The sequence below is a fragment of the Salvelinus alpinus genome, chromosome 12 (assembly GCF_045679555.1).
Source record: "Salvelinus alpinus chromosome 12, SLU_Salpinus.1, whole genome shotgun sequence".
In the NCBI taxonomy this organism is placed as follows: Eukaryota; Metazoa; Chordata; class Actinopteri; order Salmoniformes; family Salmonidae; genus Salvelinus; species Salvelinus alpinus.
This window is the reverse complement of record NC_092097.1, coordinates 32752144-32772138: the sequence shown is the minus strand read 5'-3', so window position 1 is coordinate 32772138 and position 19995 is coordinate 32752144. Positions and strand designations below refer to the sequence as shown.

The 19995-nt window shown below is 42.5% G+C and overlaps 2 protein-coding genes across 8 annotated transcripts in view; one reads left to right on the top strand and one right to left on the bottom strand.

Annotated features, from left to right (window-relative positions):
* The first annotated feature begins 1775 nt into the window (after positions 1 to 1775).
* LOC139535902 (cyclin-dependent kinase 4-like) lies at positions 1776 to 17581 on the top strand. 4 transcript variants are annotated; one of them, XR_011667221.1, is made up of 9 exons: positions 1776 to 1843; positions 5481 to 5705; positions 7643 to 7778; positions 11600 to 11767; positions 12735 to 12844; positions 15853 to 15903; positions 16085 to 16220; positions 16485 to 16886; positions 17108 to 17581. XR_011667221.1 is itself a non-coding variant. In XM_071335842.1 (8 exons), the coding sequence occupies exons 1-8, from the start codon at positions 1833 to 1835 to the stop codon at positions 16578 to 16580; spliced, it is 933 nt and encodes a 310-aa protein (XP_071191943.1). In that variant the 5' UTR covers positions 1818 to 1832; the 3' UTR covers positions 16581 to 17023. The 4 variants fall into 4 exon arrangements, 2 of the variants coding, with proteins under 2 accessions (XP_071191943.1, XP_071191944.1); XR_011667222.1 differs by lacking the exon at positions 1776 to 1843 and adding an exon at positions 2102 to 2343 and having other exon boundaries at positions 17108 to 17165; XM_071335842.1 differs by lacking the exon at positions 17108 to 17581 and having other exon boundaries at positions 1818 to 1843; positions 16485 to 17023.
* LOC139535904 (tetraspanin-31-like) overlaps positions 17172 to 19995 on the bottom strand; it is a 19707-nt gene continuing 16883 nt past the window's right edge. For 2 of the 4 annotated variants that reach the window (XM_071335845.1, XM_071335844.1), the window contains exons 6-7: positions 19638 to 19697; positions 17172 to 19490 (exon numbers count right to left, since the gene is read on the bottom strand). In XM_071335845.1, coding sequence (XP_071191946.1) covers positions 19416 to 19490; positions 19638 to 19697 — 135 coding nt within the window. In that variant the 3' untranslated portion in view covers positions 17172 to 19415. The remainder of the gene's footprint in view (positions 19491 to 19637; positions 19698 to 19995) is intronic. The other 2 variants (XM_071335848.1, XM_071335847.1) reach the window with 1 other exon arrangement.

The window sequence follows — 19995 nt, the reverse complement described above, 5'->3', positions numbered from 1 at the left end:
AATAACGTTTTTTTGTCAAGTTCTTTAAATGTGCTGAGAATGTTCCAAAGCCAAGCAACTATCCTGCACCATTCCCAGAAAGTTGTGGGAAGGTTGTATGCAAAATAACAATCGGACAACCGTGCTCTTACCAAGCTCTAAGAAACGTATGGTTCTCTGAATGTTATGTGCTGGCTGGGTCGTTCCACGAAAAGCTTGCCTTTTGTGTCCCTTTGATATTGTAAGTAGAAATTATGCACCAATATTGCATTTTAAAAGCCTGTTATATTAAATGAGGTGTCCTTTAATATAGACCACATGGAGAATTCAATAAATCAGATTTTTTAATATAAATAAAGACTTGCTAAAGTGCCAAAATTCAGCATTTTGACATGTCCCTCTGTGCACCTTCTGTGCACAGAAAGATTTTAACCCACTTAACCCAAACATTTCTCCAAGATTTTGTACTTCAGTATCAAAAGTAAATGGAATTGCTAAAATGTACTGAGGTATCAAAAGTACAAGTATAAAAAAAAAACGAGTACTTTTTCCACTACTGGTTACAGTCAGTATCAGAATGGTAATAAACTGGTCTTATGTACAGATGTAAAACTAAAAGCATTGTATTTGGTTCAAAACATTCTCTAAGACCTAAACCTCAATTGGAGTTGTGCATAAAGGGTGTGACGATTGAGCAAGTTGAGGAAGCTAAACTCCTAGGTATAACATTGGATGGTCAATTATCATGGGCAAGTTATATTGACACAGTTGTTTTGAAGATGGAGAGGGGTATGTCTGTTATAAAAAGATGTTCTGCGATTTTGACAGAAATCACCTGTACTAGTTGTTCAGACTCTGGTCTTCTCCCATCTTGATTACTGTCCTGTAATATGGTCAACTGCAGCAAAGAAAGACCTAGCAAAGCTGCAGCTGGCTCAAAACAGAGCAGCACGCCTTGCCCTTAACTGCACATACAGAACTGAAATCAACAACATGCATGCCAGTCAGGTCGACGAGAGATTAACTGCTTCTCTTCTAGTTTTTATGAGAAATATTATTGTGATGAAAATTCCAGATTGTCTGCATAATCAAGCAACATTCAACTCAGACACCCATACATACCCCACAAGACATGCCACCAGGGGTCTCTCTTCACAGTCCCCAAGTCCAAAACGAATTCACGGCAACGCACAGTATTATACAGAGCCATGATTGCATGGAACTCCCTTCCATCTCCAATTACTCACGCAAACAGAAAAATGACCTTTAAAAAACGGATTCAATAACATCTCATGGAATGGCAGGATACACAAACACAGGCACACACACACACACACACACACACACATAATTTTTGTTGTTGTATTGTTTGTATTCTTTTTTATTGTTGTATTGTTTGTATATCGTTGTATTTTAAATTTAAATGACTGTCCTTGTCTATCCGTGTTCTGTTACTTGTCATGTTTTGTGTTTTTTTGTGGACCCTAGGATGAGTAGCTGATGATTTTGCAAAAGCTAATGGTTATCCAAATAAAATCAAATAAACAGATAGGGTTAGGGTAAGAATAGGGGTTAAGGTTAGGGTATGGACATCCCAAGATCACGGAGAGCACTAACCAAATGAATATACAGAATCATTTCAGTTGAATCACTCATTCTGAATACTTCCTTTGGAATGCATGGGGGTTTGGGCTCTCACAGCAAACCAGAGTAGTAGATGAGCCTAGCAACAGCAGTTCTCCGCCAATAGCAGCGCGATAAAGAGCTGGGAGGGGTTTGGTGCGCGGTCCTCATTCATCACTCACGGAGCTCTGCGCGCGCGGGGGCAGACCTGAGTCACAAACTCTTCTTCAATGTTTCTAGTGTAAGTTGTCTATGGAGGAAATAAACCAGATAATGTTATACATGAGAAAAAAAGTACAATAATTAGCATGTCATAGAATTCAGTATTTATTAAAGATTCACTCACTGCACTGTTCACTCACTCATAACGTTTATAAACATTTGAACATGTAGGCTAATTGGCAGATGTATCATACTACAGAACTACTTAGTGGGTGGCTAAGTTATATGTTGCAAAGCTGTCATGATTATTTTAGGGAGGTAAATAGATTTTTGGCTCCGCCTTGTAAGCGGACAGGAAGCGCCTCCACTACCAAGTGATTTGCCAGTTTTAAGAAAAGTGAAGTAAGGCCGAAGTTAAATCGAAGGATTTGATCGAAGACATCCGCAAGTTTAGTGTGAAATCTATGTGCGACCTACCTCGAATGTGGTTTGATACTAAAGAACCAAGTGAAAAACATGTTTTCGTTCATGCACTAAATGTAGCAGTATAGCCAGTTAACGAAAACATCAAGAAACGTGGTAAGTAGCATATTAGATCCAATTTAGTTAAAATACTGTTCACATCATCTTGTAAATACGTTTAAAAACCAGATGTCGCTAGTTGCAATGTATTCCTGCTAGTTTGGGGGCACTAGTGTCAGATCATAGGCCTGACCACACAAGTTCTGCACAACTTGGTGTATGGATTTCCTATTGCCTCTACAAATGTTTGCCATGCCAAAGAGAAGTGTGGAACCGTGATTTAACATCCAATATTTTTTTGGCACGTCTATTGTGGCATATCGATTCTGTGTTTACTGATTTAATTAACAAAAAAAGAGTCATGGAGGAATCACACGTTTTCGGGGGGGGGGGGGGCTTTCGTTTTCCTGCCTTGTGCAACAAGTTCTGTCCAATATTTTGCTAACGTTACCTAATTTTGCATGCTTAGAAGTTTATTTTAGTGATAAAATACTAGGACAACTACATATTACATGATGGTTATTACCATTGTATGTGGACATAGGTAAATTAACAATGAAAGTTGTCCAACCTTTTGTTTTCTTGGGTAGAATATAAAGCCACATTAGGAAATATTTCAGATGTATTTGATGTACCATTCTTTGGACCATTTTAAATATAGAAAAAATACCAATTTGTTATGTCCCTTCCTGGCCTGTTGTTGATAATATACACCTGTCAACCAGGAGACTACCCATTGTATACTTGCTGGCTCTAGGAGTAGCTAAGGATGGCAACTTGGTAAAAACATTTGGGACTGGTTTCCCGGACCCAGATTAAGCCTAGACATTATATATGGAGAATCTCTATTGAAATAGTGTTTTAGTCCAGGACAAGGCTTAATCATTGTCTGGGAAACTGGACCCCGTTTTACTACACACAAGGGAATTACCTTTTTTTGCAACAGAAGTTAAACAATAGCATACACCCAAATTATTACCCACCCACATATTAGTTGTTTTACGGTAATTATATGGTGACTTGCTCTTCTAGCATTTAGCATACTTCCTTCTTGTTTACATACTTTGTGCATAACTGGCAATGTACAGTATGCCAACTTATTGATCACAAGTTAGTTTAGTTCTGCAGGTAGTATGGAATACATAGCGTCATGATAGTGGCATCATTCAGTCGTATGTCTGTCTCCGAGGAATGTATTTTTTGCTCACCCTCACCCAGGGAGCCTGAGCTGTGTGGTTGAGGACAGGAATGTATTTTTTGCTCACCCTCACCCAGGGAGCCTGAGCTGTGTGGTTGAGGACAGGAATGTATTTTTTGCTCACCCTCACCCAGGGAGCCTGAGCTGTGTGGTTGAGGACAGGAATGTCTTTTTTGCTCACCCTCACCCAGGGAGCCTGAGCTGTGTGGTTGAGGACAGGAATGTATTTTTTGCTCACCCTCACCCAGGGAGCCTGAGCTGTGTGGTTGAGGACAGGAATGTCTTGTTGACTGAACTCTTGTCTCGTTGGATATCAGGTCAGATTCCAAACCCAGTCTCACACACACACTAGTGGTGCGCTGGTCAGCTGTTTGTTCACCCATCTGCAGCCACCCGACTATAAGTGATCAAGTGAAAATCTGAGCCTGCACACAACCCTAACCCGCAAATATAGAAAATACACTGTAGGTTACAGTCAAATTCGGCAGAACGATTTTTTGACAGTGTGTGCAACTTGTCTATATTTAGATACAGCTTCTCTTTTGTCATTATGTTATATGTTGCCCTAGAATACTTATTAGTAAACCCTTGCACAACAGAATACTGTATTTAAAAAACATCTTTATTTAACTAGGCAAGTCAGTTAAGAACAAATTGTTATTTATAATGACGGCCTACACCGGCCAAATCCAGACGACGCTGGGCCAATTGTGCGCCGCCCTATGGGACTCCCAATCACGGCCGGTTGTGATACAGCCTGGAATAGATCGATAGAATGAATGCTTCAATCTAGTTGACGTCTGTAAAGTTTTCTGTCTTCTTTCGCGGAGCAAAGACATTTAGGGACTGGGGAGAAAATACAATAAAGATTTTCTGTGCAAAATATCAGTTTGACTTGTTGTAAGGGAAAAGAAAGCTGTGAAAACTACGTGTTTTGATGAGATTTCAGTTGGGCGTCCATGCATATTTTATGTGGTTGAAGTACTATCAGCTTTTATAATTAAGACAGCACCTCTACAGATGGTATCTAACTGAGCATTGAATTCTCTGAAGACGCAGAAAGAAATAAACCATCATTCTCCACTCCTGTTCCCAAGTCCAAATTTTGTGTATCATTTTACTGCAAGAAGTGCTTAATTCTGCAGGAGTTATTATTAAGGCTATGTGAGAGGTTATAGACCTACAGTCAGTGTCCAGATTTCAGTTTCCATTTAACCCATCTAAACAGTAGGCTACAGTTCCTTTGACATGCCATAGGCCTATTTCAAGTCCCGTCTTGTGACTGTCGAATTTGTATAGCGCCTCACAATCATCAAACATAACATAGCCAGCACTGCTATCATCCTCTTTTACCACTTCAATAAATATTTTCTAAACATTACTTTTCTGGCACTCCCTTTTCTTTATTTTCAACTCTCCTTTTGCAGCTTTTGTCTTATTGAGTTAAACTTCGACAATTACCTTTTTGCCTCTGTGGATTTATGTTAACTTTTTCTGCCCGTTCCCAAAAGCATTATTTGGTGTAGGCAATTTGGTGTGTTTACAATGAAGCCATAAAGTTTAGGTTTATGCACTAATACCAGATAGCCTAAAATAATGAAAGAATAACCTCAATGTAGCCTATATGAATTGCACAAGAATTATACATTTGTGGATTTAAGGTATTGTTTCTCTTTATTCAACTCGCCACCCACCCGCCCGTCAGCCACACAGTAATGACCCTTAACCCGTCCACGAGTTATGAGTCAACCCGCGCATCACTAACACACACACAATCTTTCTGACAGCCTCTTCCACTCTGGAATGCAGAAGTTACCCCAGCTCATGAGGTCCAGTGCTCTAGAAGGTGAAAGGTTGTTGGGGTGGTAATGAGCTGGACCTAAGACAGGTGGACCTCTATTTTGGAAAGCACGTGGCAGGGAGGGGACAGTGTCTTACTGTAGAAGGACATTGTAGTCATACCGTACCTATTTTTCTCTTTCTGTCTGTCTGCCAGCCAGGCCATGGCCCAGGGCAGTGAGGTCCAGTACGAGCCGGTGGCAGAGATCGGAGGCGGTGCGTACGGGACGGTGTACAAAGCTCGGGACCTGGAGAGCGGCCAGTTTGTAGCTCTGAAGAGCGTTCGCGTCCAGACGGACCAAGATGGCCTCCCCATCTCCACAGTCAGAGAGGTGGCCCTGCTGAAGAGACTGGAGCAGTTTGACCATCCCAACGTGGTCAAGTTAGAACACATTCATTCATTGAACCTTTATTTAAAGCAATAGTTCACGCCAAAATCAAAGATTGTCAAATGTTTTCAGGTCAGGAAAGAGGTCTAGTTTTCAGATGAGTTCACGTTCCATGCAACTTTTGTGTAGATCTGGGTATAAGCCTCAACCCCATTTGGAATGTAGAGAGACTTCTTTCGAGGTCTGAAAACCAACACACCTACACACTAATAGGCCTATGAAGACCGATAAACACACATACTGGTTACATATTCTTGCTTTCAAAAGTCAGTAGATTCATGTACATTTTGGGGTAGGTGCAACATAAGAAAAAACTATTCTAAGGATTTGAGGGAAAAAGGTCTAACTGGTGTCTCCAAGTGGCCACACCTCTCCAAACTGTGCACAGTAATTTCAATGCACTTTTATGACTCAAGGAAAGAGCCTTCAACTATAAGGTGTTTTTTTTTAAATTTTTTTAGCTCTCCTAGCTTTGCCATGAAGGAACTGAGGCAAGCACAATTTTTGTTTGGAACACAGTCCTGCGTCCCCACCATCACACTTACTGTTTACGCAATCCAAAATCGTTTTATTATAATTTGCAATCTGGGTCAGCTGGGCATCATTTGAAAGCTTCTTGCCAAAATGACTAGCTAAGTTATAAAATACGATCTTAGTGTTTCACAAGGCACTTCAGACAAACAAATTGTCATTTTGGTGCGTATGGAATGGAGTCATGAGTGCATTCAAGTGTGGGTTCCCGAGGCAAATTTTCTTCACAATACGACTAACAGGTTCATTCATTTCAGGATGACCCAGGGTATGACAAGTCATTCTTGTAACTGTACATCGGAAATGTTGATACTGTAAAGCGATCATAAACGTTGATGCTGTAAATTACATGACTTTTCAAATATGGAAATGTGAAGTGCACATTTGGACTGTGTGGTTTGCTTGTATGACCGTCCGGGATGTCCTTGTCCCATCACGCTCCAGCGACTCGTGGGGGGCCGGGCGCATGCACGGTTGCAAGCGTTACGGTGTTTCCTCCAACACATTGGTGCAGCTGGCTTCTGGGTTAAGCGAGCAGTGTGTCAAGAAGCAGTGTGGCTTGGCGGGGTCATTTTTCGAAGGACGCGTGGCTCTCAACCTTCGCCTCTCCCGAGTCTGTACGGGAGTTGCAGCCATGGGACATTACTGTAACTACTAATTGGATATCATGAAAAAGGGAATGAATGCCATAAAGTAATCAACACACCCATACACGTAAATTGTTCCTCTCCACCAATAGCGCCTTTGAACTGCATACATTTACATTTACATTTAAGTAATTTAGCAGACGCTCTTATCCAGAGCGACTTACAAATTGGATAAACATGCACAAACACATTAACACAGTTACAAACGCTCTCAATCACACAGTCAGTGTTGGTTTTGTTGTGACTTGTAGCCTGAGACTTCAGTTTTGACCTGATCACCTGTATCTCTACAACCCTCCGCCCACATAGCCACAGAACTGGGTAATGCTTAAAGACTGACTGGTATGTTTTGATAAGCAGGTTCTATAAAGGTTATTAGCTAGCGACTGACTCAACATGGCATGCCTCTCATTCAGATTATGATGAATGACCATAAACTTGTCTGTTTGACTGTGTATTAAGAGCGATCCCACACATGGTATGTGTGCTGCTGTCAGGTGCTTGGATTTAACCTGCTCCACAATAATGACTAATCTCTGAGAAGGCACGGCAGCTGAAATGTTACCTGAACTGTAGTGCAGGTTAAATTAAATCCCTTGAGAGCAGCACATACAATGGGCTTTCTCTCTATTGAGTGTTGTGGATGGCCCAGCACTAGTGTGAAAGTTAGGGATGTGTGCATTCCACTCACACACTCTGTATGTGTACACTGGCTCATGGACGTGTGTGTTCTGTGTTTGTGTGTACATCAGACTCATGGACGTGTGTGCCACCCTGAGGACGGATCAGGAGACTAAAGTCACCCTGGTGTTTGAGCACGTGGACCAGGACCTTAAGACCTACCTTGCGAAGGCCCCCGCCCCAGGACTGCCCTCCAGCAGCATCCAAGTAAGAAGCCTCCTCAGTTCCCCGTAAACCATGTTAAATATAACCTATTAGGTCCCCGTAAAACCATGTTAAATACACTACATGACCAAAAGGAAAGGGCCTTCCCCAAACTAGAAAGTTGGAAGCACAGAATTGTCTAGAATGTCATTGTATGCTGTAGCGTTAAGATTTACCTTTACTGGAACTAAGGGGCCTAGCCCGAACCATGAAAAACAGACACAGACCATTATTCCTCCTCCACCAAACTTTACATTTGGCACTATGCATTCGGGCAGGTAGCGTTCTCCTGGCATCCGCCAAACCCAGATTCGTCCGTCGGACTGCCAGATGGTTAAGCGTGATTCATCACTCCAGAGAACGCGTTTCAACTGCTCCAGAGTCCAATGGCGGCGAGCTTTACACCACTCCAGCCGACACTTGGCATTGCGCATGGTGACCTTAGGCTTTTGTGCGGCTGCTTGGCCATGGAAACCCATTTCATGAAGCTCCAGACAAACATTTATTGTACTGGCATTGCTTCCAGAGGCAGTTTGGATTGGAACTCGGTAGTAAGTGTTGCAACCAAGGATATGTTTGTTTTTACGCGCTACGCACTTAATCACTCAGTGGTCCCGTTCGGTGAGCTTGTGTGGCCTTCCACTTTGCGGCTGAGCCGTTGTTGCTCCTAGACGTTTCTACTTTACAATAACAGCACTTACAGTTGACCTGGGCAGAAATTTGATGAACTGACTTGTTGGAAAGGTGGCATCCTATGATGATGCCAATTTGAAAGTCCCTGAGCCATTCTACTGCCAATGTTTGTCTATGGAGATTGCAGGGTTGTGTGCTCGATTTTATACACCTGTCAGCAACGGGTGTGGCTGAAATAGTGGAATCCACTATTTTGAAGGGGTGTCCACATACTTTTGTATATATAGTGTATAACATATTAGGTCATGTAAACCATGTTAGAGGTAGTCCACCCAAAACTATACACTTGCATGATCTTCCACCTACTTTGGCTGTTGTCAGTTGACCAAGACTGTCCCTGCTCTTTGCCTCCACACACCTGCAGTGTTTGGTGATCAGAAGCGTTTGGATAGCTGTACTAGACCTCCAATAGTTGAAGTAGAACTTCCGCCACATTGCTTTTACTATGGAGTCTACCGAAGCGGTGGGGTCTAGGGGCCAGGGACTGAAATGGAACCAGGCCTAGGGCTGTTACAGTGACCATTTTACCGACAGTCACGAGTCATGACCGCAGTCAAATTCCACGTGACCGTTTAGTCACGTTAACTAGGCTTCTCCAAGCTCTGATGCTGCTGATGGTTATTAGTAGCCTACCAAACTTGCTAACTGCCTGGTACTCAGCACTCTATTGTCCCTCTAATCACTCTGACATCAATGCACATGTAATCGAAAATCTAATCAAACACTTTGAGAGCCCATGAGCTCATATTGCGCAACGTTTCTATAGGCTATGGAAATGCGTGCGAAATGAGTTTTGATGGCCTTTATTAAAATTAGGAGGATCCCATCAGCTTTCTATAGGCTCGGCCTACAATATTTATTTATTTCTCAAATTTCCTAATATTAAGCACATTGCTTTGCTTTAAAACAGGAGTATAGCCTACCTGGCTGGCATGAAAATTAACCACAGGAAAAGCGTCCTCCATTCACTATTTTAGTGTACAAATGACATGTTTGTTTTTTTTTTCCCCCTGCCCCTGTTCCGAGACAGGTGCATGATAATGGTCCATTCTAAATCAAAACAAATTTCACACATATTATTTAGTATATGTAAAGACAATATTTAATCAAATCATAATCAAAAAATATTTTTTCAAATCATAGTCCCACACTTCATGTAGCCTAGCCTATGCAGGCCTGTATGTTTTGATAAGGTTTGTATCACAACTAAAGTGGCCAAATAACTACTTAAAATTAAGCACATTAATCTACTTTACAACCAGTGTTGAATCTAACTGGCATACATAAGCAGCACATGAGTTTCAAGTTTCGGGAAGAAAATTTTTACCATAAAAATACACCTCTATAATAAAGCATTCCATGCATAATCGCATTTGCGATCACTTTTGATAATGGTGTTTTCCCGCTAATTGATGGAATTTTGGAACATAGCCTACTGCCGTGTTCGCAAAGAAGAAATAGTCTATTAGTTTATCAACATTTTAAGATGAACGTTCTGATCTGTTGCATCAGCCTCATTGCTTTGAAAAGTTTTTTTTAATGTGAGTGGTAGTATTAATTTGGGATCAATTGCATCCCAGAACTGTCCCAGACTATGTTTGGAATATGTATTTCTCGCACAGAAGGACAAGTTGATGAATAGAATAGGTCAACTTTTGTACTATGGGGGTTAGTAGATTGACATAGGCTAGTGGTTTGACATAGGCTACGCCTACTCTTGTTGGCTGACTAAAGGGAAATGTGGACAGTTCTTCTAACATCTCAGAATTTGATAAGAAGGAAGCGTGTAGTTGCATCCCTGATGTATGTCTTCACTTGCCTACTTCGGAGCTGAGATAGATGCCTGTGAGAAGAACCCGATCACGTGACGGGCATTGGCTAATTATAATTGAGATATCTGAGAGAGCCATTTATTTGAGTGAGAGGTGCTTCGGAACACTCAGCCGGGAGAAGGGAATAAAAATTATTATATTCAGCCCAAGGGCACAACAGCCACTGGTCGCAAAAGGCATGGATTTTTTTAGGGGTCATTACGGCCACACTAGGGGGATGCCGCTAGGAAATTCGAGGCATTGTCAAGTGCTTTTCAAATTGTGAATGAGAGACTGATGAAGTGTGTGCAGCCTGTGCAAGAAACAAAGCAGAGCTCATGCCTTGACTTTTTTCAAATCATCATTAGTCGCATCATGCAGCCAACAAAAGTTGCATAAATAACTCTAAATTAAGCATATAGGGGGACCTGTTTCTTAACTGCTCATCACAGAATAGCTTCATGTGGCACTCCCTCAGAAATCGTTTGGAGAAAACATCCTTTCTATCTTATTCAGCAATATTCAATTGTATTCTTCATACTATAAAATAATGCCACAGAATTCTAAGCAAATCTTGTCTGCTAAATGAACTAGTGTAGCCCACAGCCATAGGGCTCCCGAGTGGCGCAGCGGTCTAAGGCACTGCATCTCAGTGCTAGAGGCATCACTACAGACACCCTGGTTCAAACCCTGGCTGCATCACAACCGGCCGTGATTGGGAGTCCCATCCATAGGGTGGCGCACAATTGGCCCAGCGTTGTCTGGGTTTGGCCGGTTTAGGCCGTCATTGTAAATAAGAATTTGTTCTTAACTGACTTGCCTAGTTAAATAAAAAAATTGGCATAGCCAGATCAGGGCCTAGTTAAATAAAAAGGACAACTCAGAGTATGCTATTCTGTTCTTCTGAAATAGACTATATTTTCTTCATATCATGTTTCTTTAGACCCGTCTAAAATAAGTAAAGGATTTATTGTGATAGTGTAGGCTATATTACATGGATTTATTAGACTTTTTAAAATGTAGATGTTCCCAAGGTCTGCATCAATGGCTGGTACGCTATGCGTGGAAGCTAGGAGATGCTAAATGTGTTTATGTTATTTAACTGTCAGTTACCGTGAGACCGGCAGTTATTTGCTTGACAATCACCGGCTGACAGAATTTCATGACCGCCACAGCCCTAACCAGGCCTGTTTGCACACAGGACCAGCTGTACAGTCAGTATAGGTTTCCCTCTCATTCTACCTGGCTGGATGTGATGGAAGACCGTTGAGTCGGTCGAGCATGGTACGCAGGTTAAATGTGTCCCCCTGTGTGTGTTAGGACCTGATGCGTCAGTTGCTGTGTGGCCTGGCGTTCCTCCACTCGAACCGCGTGGTGCACCGGGACCTGAAGCCAGAGAACATCCTGGTCACCAGCCGTGGTCAGGTGAAGCTCGCCGACTTTGGACTGGCAAGGATCTACAGCTACCACATGGCCCTCACTCCTGTGGTAGGAAGACACACACTATTGTTGAGGATTGAAGGGGTATCTGTGCATTCACCATAATGCTTACTTATGCTTTACACTTGGCATAAATATTCATATACATTCATACTTCTCTCTCATCCTACTCATATCAAATCAAATGCATTTTTTTTTCTCGGGGCATGTCTTGGGGAACTTTCGGGGGGCTCTTGGAGGCCTGGCGTTTGGGAGCTTGGGCTGATGGATCGCTGGTTCGGGTCCCCGTTTTTGACCTTGTGGGAGATCTGTCGACGTGCCCTTGAGCAGGGCGTTGACCCTGGTTGCTTCTGTGTGTCGCTCTGGATGGGAGTCTGTTAGATGACTAATGTGATGCAGTGAAGCCGCTCAACAACTACAAGTATATTGTATGTTTTAAATATTCAATTTAAAAAATGAATTTGTCACGTGCCGAATACAACCAGTGTAGACTTACGGTGAAATGCTTACTTATGAGCCCTTTCCCAACAATGCAGAGTTAGACAGTATTTTTGTGTGTGCAAAAAATAATATAAGTACTGATTCAATGTGCAGGTGAGGTAGTTGTGGTAATCTGTACATGTAGGTAGGGGTAAAAGTGACTAGGCAATCAGGATAGACAAACAGGATGAATCCCTGAACAAATTCCAGTCTTTGCTAGAGAAACAGTCCTGTAGCTTAGCATCCGTTTCATCGCACCACTTCCGTATTGAGCGCGTCACTGGTACTTCCTGTTTGAGTTTTTGCTTTTAAGCAGGAATCAGGAAGATAGGCCAGATGGATGGTAAGGGAGAGCTTTGTATGCGTCTCTGTGTGGAGTAAAGGTGATCTAGAGGTTTCTTTGCGTCAAATTGCACAGGTGACATGCTGGTAGAAATTGGGTATGGCGGATTTCAGTTTTCATGCATTAAAATTAATATGCATTCATAATACTACCAACTGCCCCCTTGACGTCTCTCTCCTCCACGACTCTCAGGTGGTGACTCTGTGGTACAGGCCTCCTGAGGTCTTGCTCCAGTCCACCTATGCCACGCCTGTGGACATCTGGAGCACGGGCTGCATCTTTGCTGAGATGTTCCGACGCAAGTGAGTGGTCAAGGCTTATTTGATATACTGGAAAATACCTGTATTTATCTTTTGAGACTCTTAATGTAATGTACAATGAGTGTCCAAAACATTAAGAGCACCTTCCTCATATTGAGTTGCACCCCCCCCCCCGACCTCAGAACAGCCTCAATTGGTCGGAGCGTGTCGAAAGAGTTCCACAGGGATGCTGGCCCATGTTGACTCCAATGCGTCCCAGTTATATGGCTGGATGTCCTTGGGGTGGTGGACCATTCTTGATACACACAGGAAACTGTTGTGTGAAAAACCCAGCAGCGTTGCAGTTATTGACACAAACCAGTGTGCCTGGCACCTACTACCAAAGGCACGCAAATCTTTTATCTTGCCCATTCACCTGAAGAATGGTGAACATGCACAATCCATGTCTCAATTGTTTAACCTGTCTCCTCCCCCTCATCTACACTGATTGAAGTAGATTTTACAAGTGACATCAATAGGGATCATAGCTTTCACCTGGTCAGTCTGTCATGGAAAGAGCAGGTGTTCTTAATGTTTCGTACACTCAGTGTATACGTAAGTAGCTATATACACATTAATCCGATATTCATATTTTGTTTTTAATTGACATTTTTATAGTATTTTTAATTGTTTTACCCCTTTATCTCCCCAATTTCGTGGTATCCAATTGGTAGTTACAGTCTTGTCCCATCGCTGCAACTTCCGTACGGACTCGGGAGAGGCGAAGGTCGAGAGTCGTGCGTCCTCCGAAACATAACCCAGCCAAGCCGCACTGCTTCTTGACACAATCCCCACTTAACCAGGAAGCCAGCCGCACCAAGTGTGTCACTGTACACCTGGCGACCGTATCAGAGTACATTGCGCCCGGCCCACCACAGGAGTCGCAAGTGCGCGATGGGACAAGAACATCCCTGCCGGCCAAACCCTCCCCTAACCAGGACGACGCTGGGCCAATTATGCGCCGCCTCATCGATCTCCCGGTCGCGGCCAGCTGCGACAGAGCCTGGACTCGAACCAGGATACCTCGTGGCTAATCAAATTGTATTTGTCACATGCGCCGAATACAACAGGTGTAGACCTTACAGTTAAACGCTTACTTACAAGCCCTTAACCAACAATGCTTGGTTAAGTAAAAAATAGAAAATAAAAGTAACATAATTAAACAGCAGCAGTAAAATAACAAGCGACTCTATATAAAGAGGGTACAGGTACAGAGTCAATGTACGGTTACTGGCCCAACGCTCTAACCACTAGGGTACCCACCACCCCCTACCTGCCGCCCTTTTGTTCAGGTGGGAAAGGGCAGTGTTGAGTGCAATAGGGATTACATCATCTGTGGATCTGTTGGGGCCGTATACAAATTGGAGTGGGTCTAGAGTTTCTGGGATAATGGTGTTGTTGTGAGCATGACCAGTCTTTCAAAGCACTTCATGGCTACAGACGTGAGTGCTACGGGTCGGTAGTCATTTAGGCAGGTTACCTTCGCTTTCTTGGGCACGAGGACTAGAGCCGGTGTAGTACGATTCGATCTTAGTCCTGTATTGACGCTTTGCCTGTTTGATGGTTCGTCGGAGGTCATAGTGGGATTTCTTATAGGCTTCCGGGTTAGAGTCCCGCTCATTGAAAGCGGCAGCTCTAGCCTTTAGCTCAGTGCGGATGTTGCCTGTAATCCATGGCTTCTGGTTGGGGTATGAATGTAGGGTTTACTGTGAGGACGACGTCAGATGCACTTATTGATGAAGCCAGTGACTGTTGTGGTGTACTCCTCAATGCCATCAGAAGAATTCCGGAACATATTCCAGTCTGTGCTAGCAAAACAGTCCTGTAGTTTAGAATCTGCTTCATCTGACCACTTTCTTATTGACCGAGTCACTGGTGCCTCCTGGTTTAGTTTTTGGTTGACAGTGCTTCCTGGTTTAGTTTTTGCTTGACCACCTGGCCACTCGGGGGGCCCTTAATCTGATATTCTAACATGATTCTCATTGGATTAATCGATAATATTCCACCCAGCAAAGTTAATAACACTCATGGCCAGATTACTGAACGGACACCCAGATAGCATATGATAGCAAAAATGTGTAGAATTGCAGGAAATTGGACCAATTCTACACATTTTTGCTATCATATGCTATCTGGGGGCCCGCTGGAGGTCGGGGCCCTGGATGCTATGCCATGGTTGCCCTTAGTTTGAAGATGTAATCCAGAAACAGGTGTTTTCTCCATCTCTTTAGCTATCATACTCTAATTCCAAAACTCTATCCTCCAGAAAGTACATGATACATAAAAAAGAAAGCTGTAATCGACAGGATTACCAACAGACTTACCAGCTCAATTAGACAGAAGCCTCCTGTATGGCAGACCAATCTGAACTCCTCTCTCGGTATGTCCAGCCCACTCATTATCTCAGCCAATCATGGTTAGTGGGAAGGTTGTTGACTTTTTCTGTGGCTTAACCAACTAGGCTCGTAATTTAACAAACGTGTATTCGTATTTACAGATGGCATACACGTTTGTTATTAAGGCACATGAAAGTTCACGTGTTCCAGAAGGCATTTCTGCCAAAAAACACATTTCAATTATTATTATTTTTTTAATACGTTTTTGTTCAAATGGCTCTCCTGTGAAGTAGTGACTCGCGACATATGCCTAGTTTCCTGAAACGAGTCACATACGGAGGAAGACAAACCCAATTTGTTTCTGGCTGTAGTGGGACCGAGCACTCATTTCTGTGATTATGCTGCCACCATGTAGTCAAATGGCAGTATAGCAGACTACTGCTGTGGCACTCAGGGATTCTTCTCTTATCATTATGGCCCCACACTAACGACCAGGCCACACCAGTCTACACAGAAGGGTCAGCCAGGCCCCTGTAATGTCCCACAGACATGGCTATAGGTCGGAACAATAAAATGGAGGCATTTGGGGGCATATAGAAAGACGATACTGCTTGTTTCACAGCTGGGGAAATTGGCCAACAGCACTTTAACACAAATCCAAACTCTCTCATGTAGACCATTGTTCTGTGGAGACTCTGAAGTGGACCAACTGGGAAAGATATTCAAGTGAGTATGGGCTGGAATCTCCTGGGTTGTATCCCAAATGGCACCCTATATAGTGCACTTCTTTTGACAAGTGCCATTTGGGACGTAACCCTCTTGTCACTTTGGATCAGTCTTCTGTCAATTCTTTCTGAAACGCTTGTGTGACTGGCTGGCTTGAACCTTCCTGTCTGCCATTCCACAGTGTGATTGGCCTGCCACCTGAGGAGGAGTGGCCTGCTGATGTCACCCTCTCACGACACAACTTCAGTCCTATCAGCCCCCGCCCAATCACCGACTACGCTCCAGAGATCAATAAACAGGGGACAGAGTTGCTGCTGGTGAGACTTCTTGGTTTTCTAACCAGCTGTGGAGGGTGTTCGGTTTGGTGAAAATAAACTTTTTGGTAGCGTTGAAATGCAAAATGGTAGAATTGTATAAACCGGTCCAGGATCCACTTGGGTTAGTGTGAATCCTGGCCAAAAGTGTATTTTTTTTATTATCCAGACCAATGCTTGTAAAAGCTATGATTAATGAAATAAAGCTATGGCGGTATACAAGATAGGATTCACATTTGTAACTCAAGTGTTCTGTTTTTCCCACAGAAAATGCTAACTTTTGACCCTCTAAGACGAATCTCTGCCCTGAATGCTCTAGAACATCCTTACTTCCAGGAGAATGAGGAAGTGACAAATGGTTGAAATGCAGTTAATGACATGGAAGGACGGTACCATGAGGAATGGTAACCCTGACTCCATTTGTGTAATTGTCATTCAGTGCATTTCAGGCCAGGTTCCTGTTGTGGGTCCTTTTATCTTACTACACAAGCTACTCACACCCAGTGGACCACCTGGAGAATGTAAGGAGAGAAGTGGGGTTTTAGGACCAATATGGATATGAACCTGAAGAGGGATTGACTCGTTCATTCCCCAAGTGAAATGTGCACCCATACATACAACACGGCATAACTGTCCTGAGTCATTAATATTATAGCTTCATGTATTTTTGTAAATTCACACATGAACACAGTAGCGAAGTGGCATTTGTTGAACAGGTTTACAGGCCAAATGTATTTTTCTGTACCAAGCATCCCTCCCAATGTATCAGTGTTGCAAAGACTAATAAAGCTGCTACAATCAACTAACAGGCATTTCTAACTACATTTTATATTCAATGTTAATGGAAAATGCATTTTCTATCCCTTTTCAATTTCTAGGTTAATTCAAAGTGTGTAAATGTCTTGTCTTATTACAAATTCAGAGAAGTGAATGAAATGACTAAACAAACCAGGCTCCTGAATCATGACATTTAATAGGAAAAACGTGCTGCACAAAAAATAAACCTTAAGGTTAAGCAGGCAATCAAGTCCACAGTAAGAACGTTGAGTCCCAAATGGCATCCCGTTCCGTATATAGTGCACTACTTGAAAGCAGTCCACTATATAGGGAGCCATTTGGGTGAAAAGCAACAGGAAGCTGAGACTGCCATAATCTAGAACATGAGTCATTCTGTCAATCATGGACAAACTTTAGGGTCAAAACCTTGAGTCAGGACGTATAGTGGCAGTCTCACAGCCGTCGGAAGTGCCACATCACTAATATACTAACTCTGACAACCCATTGCTGTGCAGAAGCACTGTGCAACCAAAGGCTTTTAGCAGAGTTACCATTAAGGGCAATACTTAATAAAACTCATTCCTCAACTCTTTGCTCAGTTTTTAGATGCTGCAAATTGACAATTATTGTGAACAGTCACTGGTATGCTAAGTATTTAGGCAGGTGGTTAAAAGCTTTTAAACTTCTTCCAAGATTGCATCAATTAGGCCATAGCAAATGATTTCCTCCAATGACAGGCAAATAAATAAAATCTGGCAAAGTGCCACTAGGAAAACACTTTCAGGTTAATTACAAAATAGATAGTGGAAACAAAAATGCACAGAAAAGGATCAGATGGTTCAGTGTCAACATATGAAGGCAGGTAGTGGTACCACTTAAGCTAGATCATCCAAAAACTGTGCTGCCCATTGCTTTGTGCTGTAGTTCTACATTTTCCCTTAATTGTATATTCCTAATCAAAGCGTTAAATTCATTTTAATTCTCCAGACTAGTTTGTCTCAACTTTTGAGACTGGCTGCACTTATTTTATGAAGGAGTGTGTGACAACTATCAACACTGGCAAACATGTTTTGTTCATTCATTAAATATGTTAAAATGTCCTAGCTCTATGTCTAGAGACAATTGAGGTGAGGGTGGTGCATATCAGGACAGGCCAAGGAGAGATGTGAGAAAAACATGTTGCATTTCCCATAGCATCTCCACAAAGGCATTATCTCCAGTATTAACTCTGGTGGTCCAGATGAATTGTTTAATGACAACTTTTACTCAGTGTCAAAGCCCTCTAGTGTCCATAGTACCACAAACAAAACAAATGTAATATTATACAGGAGCAAATGCATGTGTTGAATAAAGTGCTATGTGGATAGATGGGGGGGGGGGGGTAACTGAATTACGCCTACGTTTTTATTGTCTGAACTCCATTAAAGTGCTTAATGTTTTAGCTCAAAAGGAAGAGAAATGTCTCTATAGACTATCCAATTCAGTATCCCCTCTTAATCAATAGTTTGGCACAAAATCTAATTCCCACCCAAGGCACTAACATGACATGATCTATAAGGCACCGCTTTCTTTGTCAAGAAATATTGATGGCCACACTGCACACAATGACATCTTGTTAAAAATCAACAGAAGCTACACAGAAGTCTACTATGTAAAATCACAATCACAACATTTTGTGGCATAGACAAAACCCTTAAATTATAAAAGATTTTTCTTGGTTAAAAAAAGATCAATTCTGTGTATGCCATCACACACAGTGCTATGCTGGTAGTTGGTGCACAGGGTGCTGCGTCTGTGTAGTCTACCCACATCATGGACAGACAGGGATAGGGGTCTCTGAACGGGGTCGTTCTCAACTGGTTTGGTACCAGGGACTAGTGAGCACAGGCTCATATTCATTAGCAAAACGTAGAATGGAAAATAAAAACTTTCTTATTGGAAAAGTGCAGGTCCCTCCTTGTTTCTGTACATGTTCTTCTGTTTGGTGCCTAATGAACATGAACCAGATATACCTCTGGAGAAATGTGTTGTTTAAAACTTCTAATTAAGAACAAAGTAAATAAGTATTAGCATCTGAGGGAGTGGTCCCCATTATCCCAAAGAGCAGTGCAGGTCCACAGACCAGAGGTTGAGAAACACTGACATAGAAGTAATACAAAAAAAAGCTGTTGAACAATCCTATCGTACATGAGAAGAAACTGTACAGACCAACATGGCCTTTTCTTCCCCAGTGTGTGTGTATGCACATGTGAGAACCAGAAGGTACTTAGTGGGTTGTCAATTGGCATCAGGCTGCGAGTGTGTGTTGTTCTTTTCATATTGGCACATCTGTGTGTATGTATGTGTATCTCCAATGTTGTATTTTGCGTGTGTGTGTCTATATCATGGTGCGTAACTTGTGGGCCTCTTCACGCTCTGCTCTTATAGGAATGCACTGGGGTTGGCTCTTGGATCCTTCTGGTTCCTGTAACGTGCAGCCAGCCACACACCCAAGATCTGAAACAGAACAACATTCATGAGAAATGTGTATGTGTGTGTCTGTATATGGTGATAGTGTTCACCTGTACTGTATGGGCACCGATTCAGACCAAGGAAATGTATGCCTTTCTTACGCACTTCTCCGTTGTTTGTATTCAGATTTACCTTATGCAGCTGCGTAATGGGCTTTACAGGCGTGGTTCCCTTGCGCCTGCTGAATATACACTGCTCAAAAAAATAAAGGGAACACTTAAACAACACAATGTAACTCCAAGTCAATCACACTTCTGTGAAATCAAACTGTCCACTTAGGAAGCAACACTGATTGACAATAAATTTCACATGCTGTTGTGCAAATGGAATAGACAACAGGTGGAAATTATAGGCAATTAGCAAGACACCCCCAATAAAGGAATGGTTCTGCAGGTGGTGACCACAGACCACTTCTCAGTTCCTATGCTTCCTGGCTGATGTTTTGGTCACTTTTGAATGCTGGCGGTGCTTTCACTCTAGTGGTAGCATG